At 37.0% G+C, this 12362-nt stretch overlaps 2 protein-coding genes across 2 annotated transcripts; both read right to left on the bottom strand.

The window, feature by feature from the left end:
* Nucleotides 1-1377: 1377 nt before the first annotated feature.
* psmb1 (proteasome 20S subunit beta 1) lies at nt 1378-3859 on the bottom strand. The gene is made up of 6 exons (XM_004067251.5): nt 3634-3859; nt 3184-3291; nt 2830-2911; nt 2319-2448; nt 2014-2120; nt 1378-1941 (listed from the first exon to the last, which is right to left on the bottom strand). Exons 1-6 carry the CDS (start codon nt 3732-3734, stop codon nt 1756-1758), a joined length of 714 nt encoding a protein of 237 aa, XP_004067299.1. The 5' UTR covers nt 3735-3859; the 3' UTR covers nt 1378-1755.
* Nucleotides 3860-4347: 488 nt separating this feature from the next.
* phf10 (PHD finger protein 10) lies at nt 4348-12305 on the bottom strand. Its single transcript, XM_023953542.2, has 12 exons — nt 12166-12305; nt 10699-10808; nt 10460-10590; nt 10257-10340; nt 10037-10161; nt 9796-9945; nt 9585-9694; nt 9342-9489; nt 8948-9094; nt 6034-6142; nt 5404-5592; nt 4348-5263 (listed from the first exon to the last, which is right to left on the bottom strand). The coding sequence occupies exons 1-12, from the start codon at nt 12238-12240 to the stop codon at nt 5166-5168; spliced, it is 1476 nt and encodes a 491-aa protein (XP_023809310.1). The 5' UTR covers nt 12241-12305; the 3' UTR covers nt 4348-5165.
* Between the last annotated feature and the right edge of the window lie 57 nt (nt 12306-12362).

Raw genomic sequence — 12362 nt, forward strand, 5'->3', positions numbered from 1 at the left:
TCTTATAATATGGAGGGAAGTTTCTCAGACTTTGTCATGTTTTGGGTGAATCATTCACTTGAGCAAAAATAATCCTATTTTGGACAACAACTTTATTTAGGGCCCTGCATACAACCATATTAAAGGATTTTTTTTCCAACAATTCTTTTAGCTTTATGGATTTGAGAGATCGGTTGGGCTGTATCAATATTAATGTGTTATCAGGAAGCAACCTTTATTACATTTTTAACATTGACGTAAATAAAAACTTCAAATTATCTTTTACTCTATCCATAAATATGGTTTTGTTTGGTTTTCAAAATAGAGGTATGCTTTTATCACGTTTTCTCTCAGAACCCAAAACCAAACTAAAGGTTTTAAGAATATAAACACAAGAGCCAAAGATTTTTCTCTGAAATTAGAATAGGAACTGGAAAAGTTAACCTAAAACTGCAAATAAGATAACTTAAATTGAAGTTACCTACATTTACAATATTCTCAGATTCACAATTATCATATATCATTGACTAAAGATGCAAAAAAAAAAAATGCAATAAAAGCTTCACATCTTCACACACTAAAGATTAAAATGTAAATTTGGAGGACAATTTACAAAGCTTCTTAAGTATTTTAAAATAAAATACTTATCACCCACTGTGCCACAGCAAACCATTCTCAATGGAAAAGGTAATTCATTCATCCCTATCTTATCAATATTTTAAAACAAATTCAACCTGCCAGTAAAATAGCAACCAAGATTTTTCTGAAATAACCATGTCCGTTTGCTGTAGGCATACATTTTGCTGCCCAGGTATCGGATAAAGCATGGCGATTGTCATTTGAGCAAACAAAGAACTGCAAACAAATCATTAATCCATTTTCTAAACCTGCTTTGTCCCTTTCAGGGTCACGATGTTGCTGGAGCCTATCCCAGCTACTGTTGGGCAAAGGCAGGGTACACAAAGGATGGTTTCACCAGTCCATCGCAAGGACACACAACCACAAACTCACACTACTTGAAAAATCTTTGAAACATTAACTTTACTTTTGACAACATTCACACAATTTTTAAAAAAGTGGCAGCATTTTGTCTTTAAGTGTGAAATGAATGGTGTCTACACGAAGTGGGGCAAGAGGTCTTAGCAGAACATCAGCTTTCTGTTCATTCGAAACGGTTCAAGCTCCCACTAAACTTTTGTATAAATAAGTTATATTATATTTCCTACTACATTCTATGATACAGTACTTACTGTTTTGAACTCCAGAGAATATTTTTGTGTCCCAGGATTTTGCTAATGTAGTGTTGAATGTTGTAAACACGGATATAGCTTTTACTGCCAGACTTCTGCAGTTTTCTGTATTTTGTGTCAGAAAAATCTTCTAAAAGCAAACTCTTGATTGTTTTGCTGTGCTCCAGTTTTAATGCTAAGATGAAATAACGACACATTTTTTTATTCTTAATATTTATTAAGAATGTAAAAAGAAGAGCAGAGAATGTTTAACTTCAAAAGATAGAAAATCAGAACAAAAGCAGGGTCTAGGGAGGTGGATTCTTAGAACAGGAGTGCTGATCTATGATGAAGCTCTTTGACCAAACTAGCAATAATGCGGCAAGAACAGAAAATAAAGAATAAAGTGAAAACATGTCTGTTATGATGCCAAATAAGAGTTCACCTTTGGATCAACACTCCTATGCTTAGAAATCTGATAGGAAGGGGTCAGAATAGCAGAATATACGCTGAACCCACAGACCAAAAAAAAAAACTTGTTTTTTTCTTAGTCCTTCCTGAGTGGTATATTTTGCTCTTCAATTCCTTCCTTAGTGACAATGCAAATTCGAAGTGCGTCTCCTGTGTAGACATCTCTTTCAGCAGCTGAAACGAAGACGTCCTTGACCAGCTGAACGGCCTTGTCCTTAGTCAGAGGAACATGCTCCACACCCTCCATGTTCTTGAAACCGATCTGTGGAAAGATAAGTTTAAAAAAAGACTCTGTCCACAATAATTAGGATGTATTAATGTGTGTGATGTTTACCTGGTTGTCTAATAATGGCTGCAGCATTGCACTAGCTGATCCCCCAGCCTTGTAGGTGTCCCTCTGATAGGACCCCACTGGGTCAAAGCTGTAAACTGCTCCTTTACCTACATTACAAATGATCAATATTCTTAATGAATAAACAATTTAAAACAACAGGAGAAAAAGCAGCTTAGGTATAACAAATGTGCTACAGCCAATGATAATGATATGGTGGTTTAGAAATGTATAACATCCTATTTTAACAAGTATATTTGCCCAAAAAACTCCACTAAATATAATTGCGATGCAATACAACCACCGACCTTGTTCATCTAGCCCCCCAATGATGTTGTAGACATAGTATGGGAAGAATCTCCTGCTGTACAGGATAGTGGACAACATGGCTGCAATGGCTCCACTGGTCATAGTCTTGTTGTTTGAATGTTTGTACATCTAAGAAGGGAGAGAAAACAACATTTCTATTTTTTGTAGCAGCAAGTGACAAAAACACTGTAATTTGTACAGCTAATTTGGGGCTGATCCCAATACATTTCACTGAAATGTCTGATTTGTGTTTTAAGAGTGCACGGTAAAATAAGCAAACAAACCTAGAATTACACATTTTATTTTTGTATGTTTAATAACAATAATTTCTGAATTTTTTTAATCTGTAGGGTCATTAAAGAGAAATTAAAGTTTATCATTTACAGTTTTTCCTTATGCATGTATCCAGAACCTTTTCAGCTTTTTAAATGGGTCTCAGGAGATTATGTGATAAAGGACAAGTATTGTGGCATCTCATCAAAAAGTATTAAACCCAGAACTCTGTCCTACCTTAAGCCTGGCATCAATGATTTTTGTCAGTGTCAGGCAGTCACCATGGAAACCGCTGCAGCCAAGGACAGTTGTGTCTGTCCTTTAATTAAAAGAGAGAAGAAAAAACAACATTTTATAATGTAGAGCAAATCTTTTGCATAAAAAAAATGTTGTTTGCCGATTGTCTGAATCTAAAAGCTGCTTCTGCAGAAGCCCAATATTCTCAAAATTGCATGAATAAAATTAGAAACTTTCAATTAAAATTTCACAAATATAACACCACAAAAAGACGAGATTAACAAGTATTTAAAGGGTCACCACTTCTGTTATCTGCCTCTACAGAGAAGCACAGTGAAACGACAGAATACTTACAGCTTGTAGCATTTCGGCGAGTCCCGGCTGTGGATGGAGTAGCCTTCACTCAGCCTGGTGTCTGAAGCAACAATTGCAAAGTCTTCCCCAGCAACAGCTAGCACAGTTCTAAAGAGATGTTAAACAAAGATACATGGGTTCATTTTTTTTTAAACCCCTGATAGAGCAGGTCAACTGTGAAAACAAACTTGTCCTAAACATAATGCTAACTGAGGCCAAGAAGACCGAAAGCGAAACTTTCAACTTAAACCCAATTTACTTTTTAAATGTTAACTTCAATAAGATAATGCAATTACTTGTTCAACAGCAAGTCTGGTATAATGTACTCAGAGTGGCCTAACGTTTAATATAGTTTTTTTTTTTTTTAGACAGAGCTGGTTTGCTAGGAATGGCTTTAGCACGGCTAGCTAGTCTACCACCGCAATGCAAGATGATCAAAATAAAACTAACCCTCCATTGAAGGCGTATGGTGAAAACCGATGTTCCGTGGGTCCCGCATAATGGTATTCTTTCATCTTTCCAGATTCTCCAAAATTCTGAGCTGAAAGCATTTTTAAACCAAGATAGCCAACAGATTGGAGATTTCAGCCGGGCAAACTCGCTGTATCACTGCAATATGGCAGACTCTTCTTCGCCGGTAAATGAGTGACCACATATGGTGTGCGCGACAGCGCCTCTACAGGCGCATAGATGTAACATCAGAACAGGCTCTATATTTAAAATGTTGCCTGCACAAGTCGTTTGATTATTTATTTTTCAAAATACAATAAATGGACTAATTTTATATAACAATATACAAGTACATATATGTAACAAACTGTATTGTACACTGCATCTTATTTATTAACACACAAACATTTCTGAAAAGTTTGTTTTTGATTAAAAGAAAGTCAGATAAATCTGATACAGATAATTTATTTATATTTTAATTTTGTCAGCTGAGACTTGAAAACAGAAACCAAGCAAAACAGTTGGTCCAAAGAACAATCACATTTTTTATATAGAACACTTATGTCACTATATGATTTGCTATAGGAATCCAGAAGTGTAATAGATATTAATTACATGGCCATTGCTTTTACAAAATCATAAAATCACAAACAACTATATTTCCTCACTAAATTGTCAAAATTGTGATTTTATCTAATACACAAGACACAAAAAGCCTTTTAAAGGAAACTTTTATTCTAAAAAAAAAGAAGAAAAAAAGAAAAACAAACCAAAAACACTGCAGTGAATAAACATTAGTTGAAATTCTCATTTTGTAACTCATTAATTCCAGGATGATGCAAAAGAAATAAATTAAAAAAGAAATATAAAAAATACCTACAGATTCAGTCTTAGAGTACTTTTTTTAAGTTCGATTTTTTTGTAAAACTACGAAAAACAAAAACCACAGAAAATTCACTTCGAAAACCAAGAAACTTAAGCAGACAGACAGAACACATAGTTTTTCCTTGTTCACTTAAAATAGGCGTACAGGATCAGAGAACCCATTTATTTAATGCAAATTTCACAGAATTTGAACAAAAATGATCATACATTACGAAACCCACAAGCGTACAAAAAGTTGTTCGACCAAAGCCCTGTTTTAAACTAACTATCAGTAGTACGTAATGAAGAGCACCATTTGCTGACCTGAAATAAAGTTCCCAAAGAAATGCTTGGAACCCCACAGGGTAACTTATTGGTTTTCTGCAGTAAAATTGACTCAAAGGTGTATGGTATAGTAAAAAAACAACACTGTTTGTACGTCGACATCACAGAGAAACAAGCAAGTAAGTATTTGGCTTTTTTTTTTTTAAAGAAAATTTGTTGATTTTAAATCATAATTCCTGCTTTAGTCATATAAAAGAATGAAAGTGTGGACACAAGATCTAGAATTTGTAATTATTTTACATTGTTATGTTTTCTTTTGTCAAACTGAATGCTTAATTGTAATCTTACTTCAACAACAGTCTTGGAATAAATAAATGACTAAATCATAACTTTTTGGCTGACTTGGACTTTTTAGGTGTTTTGCCCCCTCCTTTCTTCTTGGGTGTAAAACCCTGGTCGCAAACTTCACACACCCAAAGACCTGGAAAAACAAAAAAAAGTATTAAACAATAAAAGAAAACAAAGAGATAATAAAAAATAAATGCGTTTCCCCTCTCCCTTTTAGTGTGCCGATGCTTGAACATCGTTGGTTCGAACCCATCACTCTCCTCAGCAGCTCACCTGTAGGTATGGAGTTCATGCCAACGCAAAAAGTGTGGTATCCTCTGTCGCACTTGTCACAGAACATCATCTCGTCCTCGTGGTGGGGCTGCTGGCACACGGTGCACGTTTTGCATTCCATGCACTGCCAACGATACGTCTGGATCACGGACACCAGCTCAGAGCTCATGTCCAAGCAGGACGGGTGACCTACAGTTTATGGATGCGAGTGAAAGTGTGCAGGAGCCAGGAGGCCGCAGACACACACGGTCAAATAAATGAGCACTGTGTGCTCAGACACAAGCAGGCGAGCAACAGGGACAGACTGATAGATATGCAAATGTGGTCAAAGCTGTACACAGGGCTCCCTTAGTCACATTTTATGATTATTATTATTCGGATAACATTTAAATTCCCAGCTAACAATCCTCAAAAGTTTAATAATTAAAGAAAATAATGTATACAACTTTAAAAAAAGTAGAGATAAGAAACTGCTTATTTGAGAAAAAGGTACAAAATCAGCACAAATATGATTTTGCCGCTGTAGATTCTATGAAATTGGAAATGACAGCGTTTAACTTATAAACAAAACATACATTAAAACGATCCAAAGGAGGAGAAGTCCTTTAAAAATGTAGGATGTAAACTTACCGCTGTTATCACATTGGGAGCAGTGAATGAGAGCTTCAGGCCTGCCTTTCTTGTTGGACTCTTTACCCTTCTGGCAAATGCCACATATAGCATTGGGAATGACTTTAGGCTGCAAGGGCAGAATAATGCTATAATAAACATTACACAGGGGCATCCTAGAGTCATGGAAAGAGGGTTAAATACAGTAAAGGGTACGAGAAGCAACAGCGCTTCATCTGGACCAACAAGCCCCCTTTTTCTGCAGTTTAGAAGGAATACTGGGCATTAAGCAGAGGAAGTCTGAGTCAAAGAAAAACAAATTGCAGTGTTGCAGAATACTAGAGACATGAATCCCACAGTGCACAAGAGTTCTATGTTTTACTAAATCAAATAGTGACCAACATACTTTACTCCAGATCTCAGTATAAGTTCTGTCAAGGAAAGTAGGTGGACTGCATTATTAGAGTTTAAATCACAATAATACATATTCATAAATCCTATTTTAGGCCAAAAAATTGCCTTATTAATGTATAAAACGGGTTTCAATGGCTTGCCCACAGACCGGCCAGAAATTAAACCACCAACCTTAATATAAATGCTGTATGATTGATACTTTATGATATGCAGCTATTTATCATTTAGAAATTATTAGTAATACAACTTAAAACCTCTGTAAATGTCAATTACAGAAACTCTGGAAGGTTTTTTTCTTTTTTTGTTTTGAAAACGGTTTTGTTTAAAAGAAAGCAGAGTGGGGAAATACAGACAAAAGGGGAGAAATGTTAATACTGTAGTTAGGGAGGCTTACACGTGGATGTCACACAGTCAAAAAGTCCTAAATGTTCCTGGATTCAAAGAAGTCATCAAATATGTGGATGCGTGTCATGTTTTGCTATTATTAATAAATAAAAGATTTTTAAGTCAGTAGCATAAACATAAAAATTTGAGGAAAGTTACAGTGTGACAACCATCCTTTAAATCTCCCTTAAAAAGGAAGAAGGCCAGAGTAAAACGGTAAATAAATAATAATAAAGACGCAAAACGAAAGAATAAAGTCTGCTAATAATGAAAAGACTTCAAATACTAACAAATCCAAGATTCAGAAAGCAAAAAGGAAGACAAAATAGGTGAAATGTGTTCATTAAATCTTCTGTCAACATTTTACTACACTATCGTTGATGATTCTTGGCTGAAGTGTAGTCTATTATTTTGATCTATTTTGGACCACATTGATTATTTAAAAAAAAAAAGAAAAAATTTCTCGCTAAGATTTTATATAAGCCATGAAAGTCTACAAAATCTGGTTAAATACTGACCTACAAAACAAAGAATAGCTCTACACCTTTACCGGTAAACTGAAGGACAGTTTTCACCCATTTTTAAATCGTTCCTCAAAAACCCCTTTCTAAAGAGCAGTGTCAGGGTATTTCTAGGGTTTTTTAATCCCTAATCAAGTTTGTTCAGATTTGTTGCAGAAAGTAAACATCTAATGTGCACTGTTCCCCCGTCATATCAGTGAAAGCCTGAGATGTGACATGAGTTCCCTTTTTACTGTAGAACTTGTGCACAACAGACCAGTGCAAAATAACATAAACTAAGTAGATGCAATCAATACAAGTCATTTATTCTTTTGATCAGCTGAAGAAAGAGCTTTGACTTGAAAAAATTTACCAAATTTACAAAATTGCACATTACATTTGATATTCAAACACTACATTGACCCTTTTCTTTAACAAAAATGTCAATATCTGAGGAATGATATTCTAAGGAGTTTCAGCTAACAGCATGCCATGGCATATTTGAAAACCTTTAAGTACTTAGAAGTAGTTTTTTTTTTCCTTTTTCATTTCATAAAAAAAAATTCAAAACAGACACTAAAATTCAAAGAGCCATGTCCACACCACACAGCTGAGCTGAAGTCAAACGTTCGGGTCCATTATTGCCCCTTGAATATTGATCCATCAGTACAGTTTACTTTGAGAATTTGCTGCGGGCTAAAATAGAAAATAAAGTTTACGATGGGGACAAAAATGTCTCATTAAAAGTGCTTCAAGCGTATCTGTGAGGTCCAATAGCTTCATAAAGTAATGGCAAAGATACTGAATGACTGGGAGTTCATGGCTGAAGCAGTCAGCACACAAACTTGTATCTCAGCTCAGCATCAGTGTGAACAGGGGCAGCAGAGCTAGGCGTCTCCATGGTGACAGGTGAAAACCATGCCAAACAACTGCAAGGTACTCCTGAACATATTAACAGTACACCACATTGTGTATAAACAAATGATGTTCTTATACCAGTACATACTTTAAACATTAGGATTACATATCTGAAGTAAACATAAGTAAAGGTTAAATACTCTATATTTAACATGAATTTTCTTAGATATTAACCACAAGTTATACGTGGTTGATGCTTTCTATGTTAGAGTAAATAAATGAGGAAACTAGCAGCCAAACATCCACTTACTTGTCTGGAAACTTACTCTTATTTTTTGACAAGTGAGGACAGGCAAGAGGTATACTTGATGAAAGGGAAAGATTCACTTGAAGTCATTAAACTAAAAATAATCCACAAAAAAAATAAGTGATTTCCTCTTTTAAAATATTCTTATTGCTTTGAGTTTACTGCAATGTGAGGAAGAAATAGCCACATTGCTGGATTAAAACCAAAATCTGAAGGCGGTAACCCCTCAGGAATGGGTATGTGTGTGTGTGTGTGTGGGGGGGGGGGGGGGGGGGGGGTGCATGTGTGAACCAATATGTCCCAACTTGAAAAGGCTGACCAACTGCAGAAGCTGGAGAACAAAGTGAAGAGAACTGAGAGGGAAGGGCAGGATGTATGGAGTAAAGGAGTGGTAGTAAAAAGAGGAGGAGGAGGGGTAGAAAAGTGCTGCTGCTGTTTTTTGGAGAAAAGTTCAGGTGGTTTTGTCCTCTACCTTGTACCCTTGGGAGGCTTTGAGGAGGGCAGACTGGCGCTGATCTTTGCCTGGTGTTGATGTCCTGTCTTTCATTTTAGACTTGCTGCCCTGCCCACCTCCACCTTCCTGACTCTCCACGTCAGAGGCGTTGCCTGAAGAGCTGTCCTGTTAAATAACAGAGAGGGGGGTACAAAAAAAAAAACACGCTTATAAAAGAAAATTAAAGAGGTCTGTAATCTTTCTTTACACAAAAACTGAAGTAAATTATAAGTTTTCAAATTTTTTTAAGAACTTTTAACACTTAAATCAACTTGCCTGATTTCAAAATTCCACCAAACATATTATTTAGAAAGCAGAAAAGAGTTATTGGCACTTAGATATATATATACATGTGCACAGAATACACTCTTACGGAAGAGTTCTTGCTCTTCTTGTCGTCTTTGCCGTCGTCAGCATCGTCCGAGTCAGGTTCAGAGTCCAGAGCAGGAAGCTCTGGATCCAGAGGAGGCTCAAACAGAGCAGTGTTTAATGGCAAGTAGCGCAGCTCATTGGGTGAGTACCTGGCACAAACAACACAATCGTGTATCTAAAATCTATTTACCGTTAACTGAGAGACTACTGTCACTTACGAAGAGCTAACAGTTATGGAACGTACCTTTTATAGTAATCTTGGAATTGACCTGGGATAAGAGCAACAGGGTAGGGTCCTGTTCTGGTTAGTTCTGGAGCAAGAACTTTGAACCTTCCCTGGGGCACCTGAATAACCTGAGACAAAAAGCAGAGGACAAAAAGGAGTTGCATCAGTCAAAAGCTCAACCAACGTTGCACTGATGCAGATTTATTAAACCATCTGCCATTAGACTTACGTGAGTCTGGAGGTCAAAGTAAGCTCTCCTCTCTTCCATTCGCTCCCTGTTGAAGATGCTGTTAAACTCAGCAGCTTTTTTTGCAGCTTTCTTTATGTACTCAGGAACCTTGCTTGCCTCCACTTTCTGAGGGTTCTGCTGCTGCATTTGCTGCAAAAGCACAAGAGAGTACAACTATTTGTTCGTGCGTTTCGACAATTTCTAATAAAAACTAAAGGTTGTTCTAGTCTGGTGTTCTTACAGAGTACTCCTTAGCTATTCTCTGACGCTCCTTTTCCTGCAATATCACAGAGTACTCAGAGTGTTTGGTTGGATACTCCTTTATCATCAAGTCGATCACTTCATCGCTCCGCAAAGCTGTCAATCCTGCATATAAATACAACAGCACTACATTATGTAAGAAATATAAATAAATGTATGAAGTCTGTGCATTAACAAAGAGTTTTAGGGTTGGCTCGTACCCAGGGTGCACTGCGTCTCAGTGATAACATTTTGCTCACGTAGGTAGAGCTTTTCTTTGTGAGACAGGTCTCTCCTCTCCATATCTGCACAAGAATGTTAAAAAAAATTCCCTGGTCAAAACATAATTTGGGCAGTTGCTAAATCAACCGCACTTAAACATTTCCTTTCCTGATCATTTTGTGAATTATTGTTCAATTCTTACCAGGATATTTGCGTTTGAATGACGTGACACCCAAATACTCGCTGATTTGTTCTTGCAGCATGTAATATTCTCCTGTATCATCAGGAGGCCATTTATACTCTATTAGGTTTTCTGCTGGGAAATAAGTCACCCTAGATGAGGAGGTGGGGGCAGGAACAACACATTAGATTTATAAGTTGGTATCTGACGCAATTACTTAAGAATAATGGCAAATTGTAATGCAAAAACAAGTAGCCTACCCAAGCTCTTGGCTGAAGGTGTCACAGCTCCGAGAGCTGTCCCCTGAACCCATTCTCCTCCTTTTCGGTGGCTGGCTCCCATCATTAGATACCTCATCAATTACATCTTCCTACAGAAGTGGAAAAAAGATTCACCAACATTTTTTTTCAAACAGATGAACACCAAAATATATAGAATCGAAAAGCTTATTGTACGGAGCCCCTAAAGGGCCATTGATGAAAAAAAAAAAATGGAGGAAAAAATTTTTTTTTTGAAGTAAAAAAAAATTCTCTTGGAGTAAAAAAAATTCTTTTGGAGTAAAAAAAATTTTTTTTGAAGTAAATAGGAAAAAAAAAACTAACTGGTGCCCACCTGAAACTAACTGGTGCGCACCAGTTAGTTAGTTTCAGGTGCACACCAGTTAGTATCAGGTGCGCACCAGTTAGTTTCAGGTGCGCACCAGTTAGTATCAGGTGCGCACCAGTTAGTATCAGGTGCGCACCAGTTAGTATCAGGTGCGCACCAGTTAGTATCAGGTGCGCACCAGTTAGTATCAGGTGCGCACCAGTTAGTATCAGGTGCGCACCAGTTAGTTTCAGGTGCGCACCAGTTAGTATCAGGTGCGCACCAGTTAGTATCAGGTGCGCACCAGTTAGTTTCAGGTGCGCACCAGTTAGTTTCAGGTGCGCACCAGTTAGTATCAGGTGCCCACCAGTTAGTTTCAGGTGCGCACCAGTTAGTATCAGGTGCCCACCAGTTAGTTTCAGCTGCGCACCAATTAGTTTCAGGTGACATTATGACATTGTCAGTAATATTTCGTGTTTTCAGAAAGTTTATAAGGTCCATATCCTCAACTTTAGCCATTCTCAAGACAACTGTAGCTACTTGGTGCACAATGAGCAAGCAGGTCAACTATCTGATATCTTCTGATACTAACTGGTGCGCACCTGAAACTAACTGGTGCGCACCTGATACTAACTGGTGCGCACCTGAAACTAACTGGTGCGCACCAGTTAGTTTTTTTTCCTATTTACTTCAAAAAAAAAATTTTTAGCTCAAAGAATTTTTTTTTACTTCAAAAAAAAAAAATTTCCTCAAGTTTTTTTTTTTTTCATCAATGGCCCTTTAGGGGCTCCGTATTATTGTGAAAATGGGAACATGTGCAAAACTAGTTTGACTAGGATTACACAGGGAAAAAATTAGCAACACTTTATATTTAAATGGCTACACAATCTAGTTTTTTTTTATTTATATATTTTTTCAACGTTGCAAACTAATAGAGAAATACACGAATAATAGGAGCAAATTACTTCAAGAGGAAGTAATTTGAGCACATTTGAAAACAAATGATTTTGCTAAAAGTGGCTGACAGTTGTCCTAGTGAATGGAAACGTCCGTTGGCTAGCTAGCTATCTGTTAGCAAAACATCGTCATGTTTCCCCGTAAACAACAGCTAATGGATATTTATCAAAGTAGAAAAAAATCACCTTCATGGAGTGCGCCCCAGGAGTAGCGGGACTGCTATCACTTGGTGGTCTAATAATAGGGAATAATGTAGCCATTTTAAGATAAATAATGCCCACAGCTAGGCTAATGATTAGCGGGGGAAACTACGTTTCTTCTTCTTTGGACAACCACGGACTCGGTTGACGTTTGTGTAAATTCAGAGCGCCACCTCCTAGAT

Source organism: Oryzias latipes, chromosome 3 (assembly GCF_053564925.1).
Source record: "Oryzias latipes strain Hd-rR chromosome 3, Olatipes_Hd-rR_3.1".
In the NCBI taxonomy this organism is placed as follows: Eukaryota; Metazoa; Chordata; class Actinopteri; order Beloniformes; family Adrianichthyidae; genus Oryzias; species Oryzias latipes.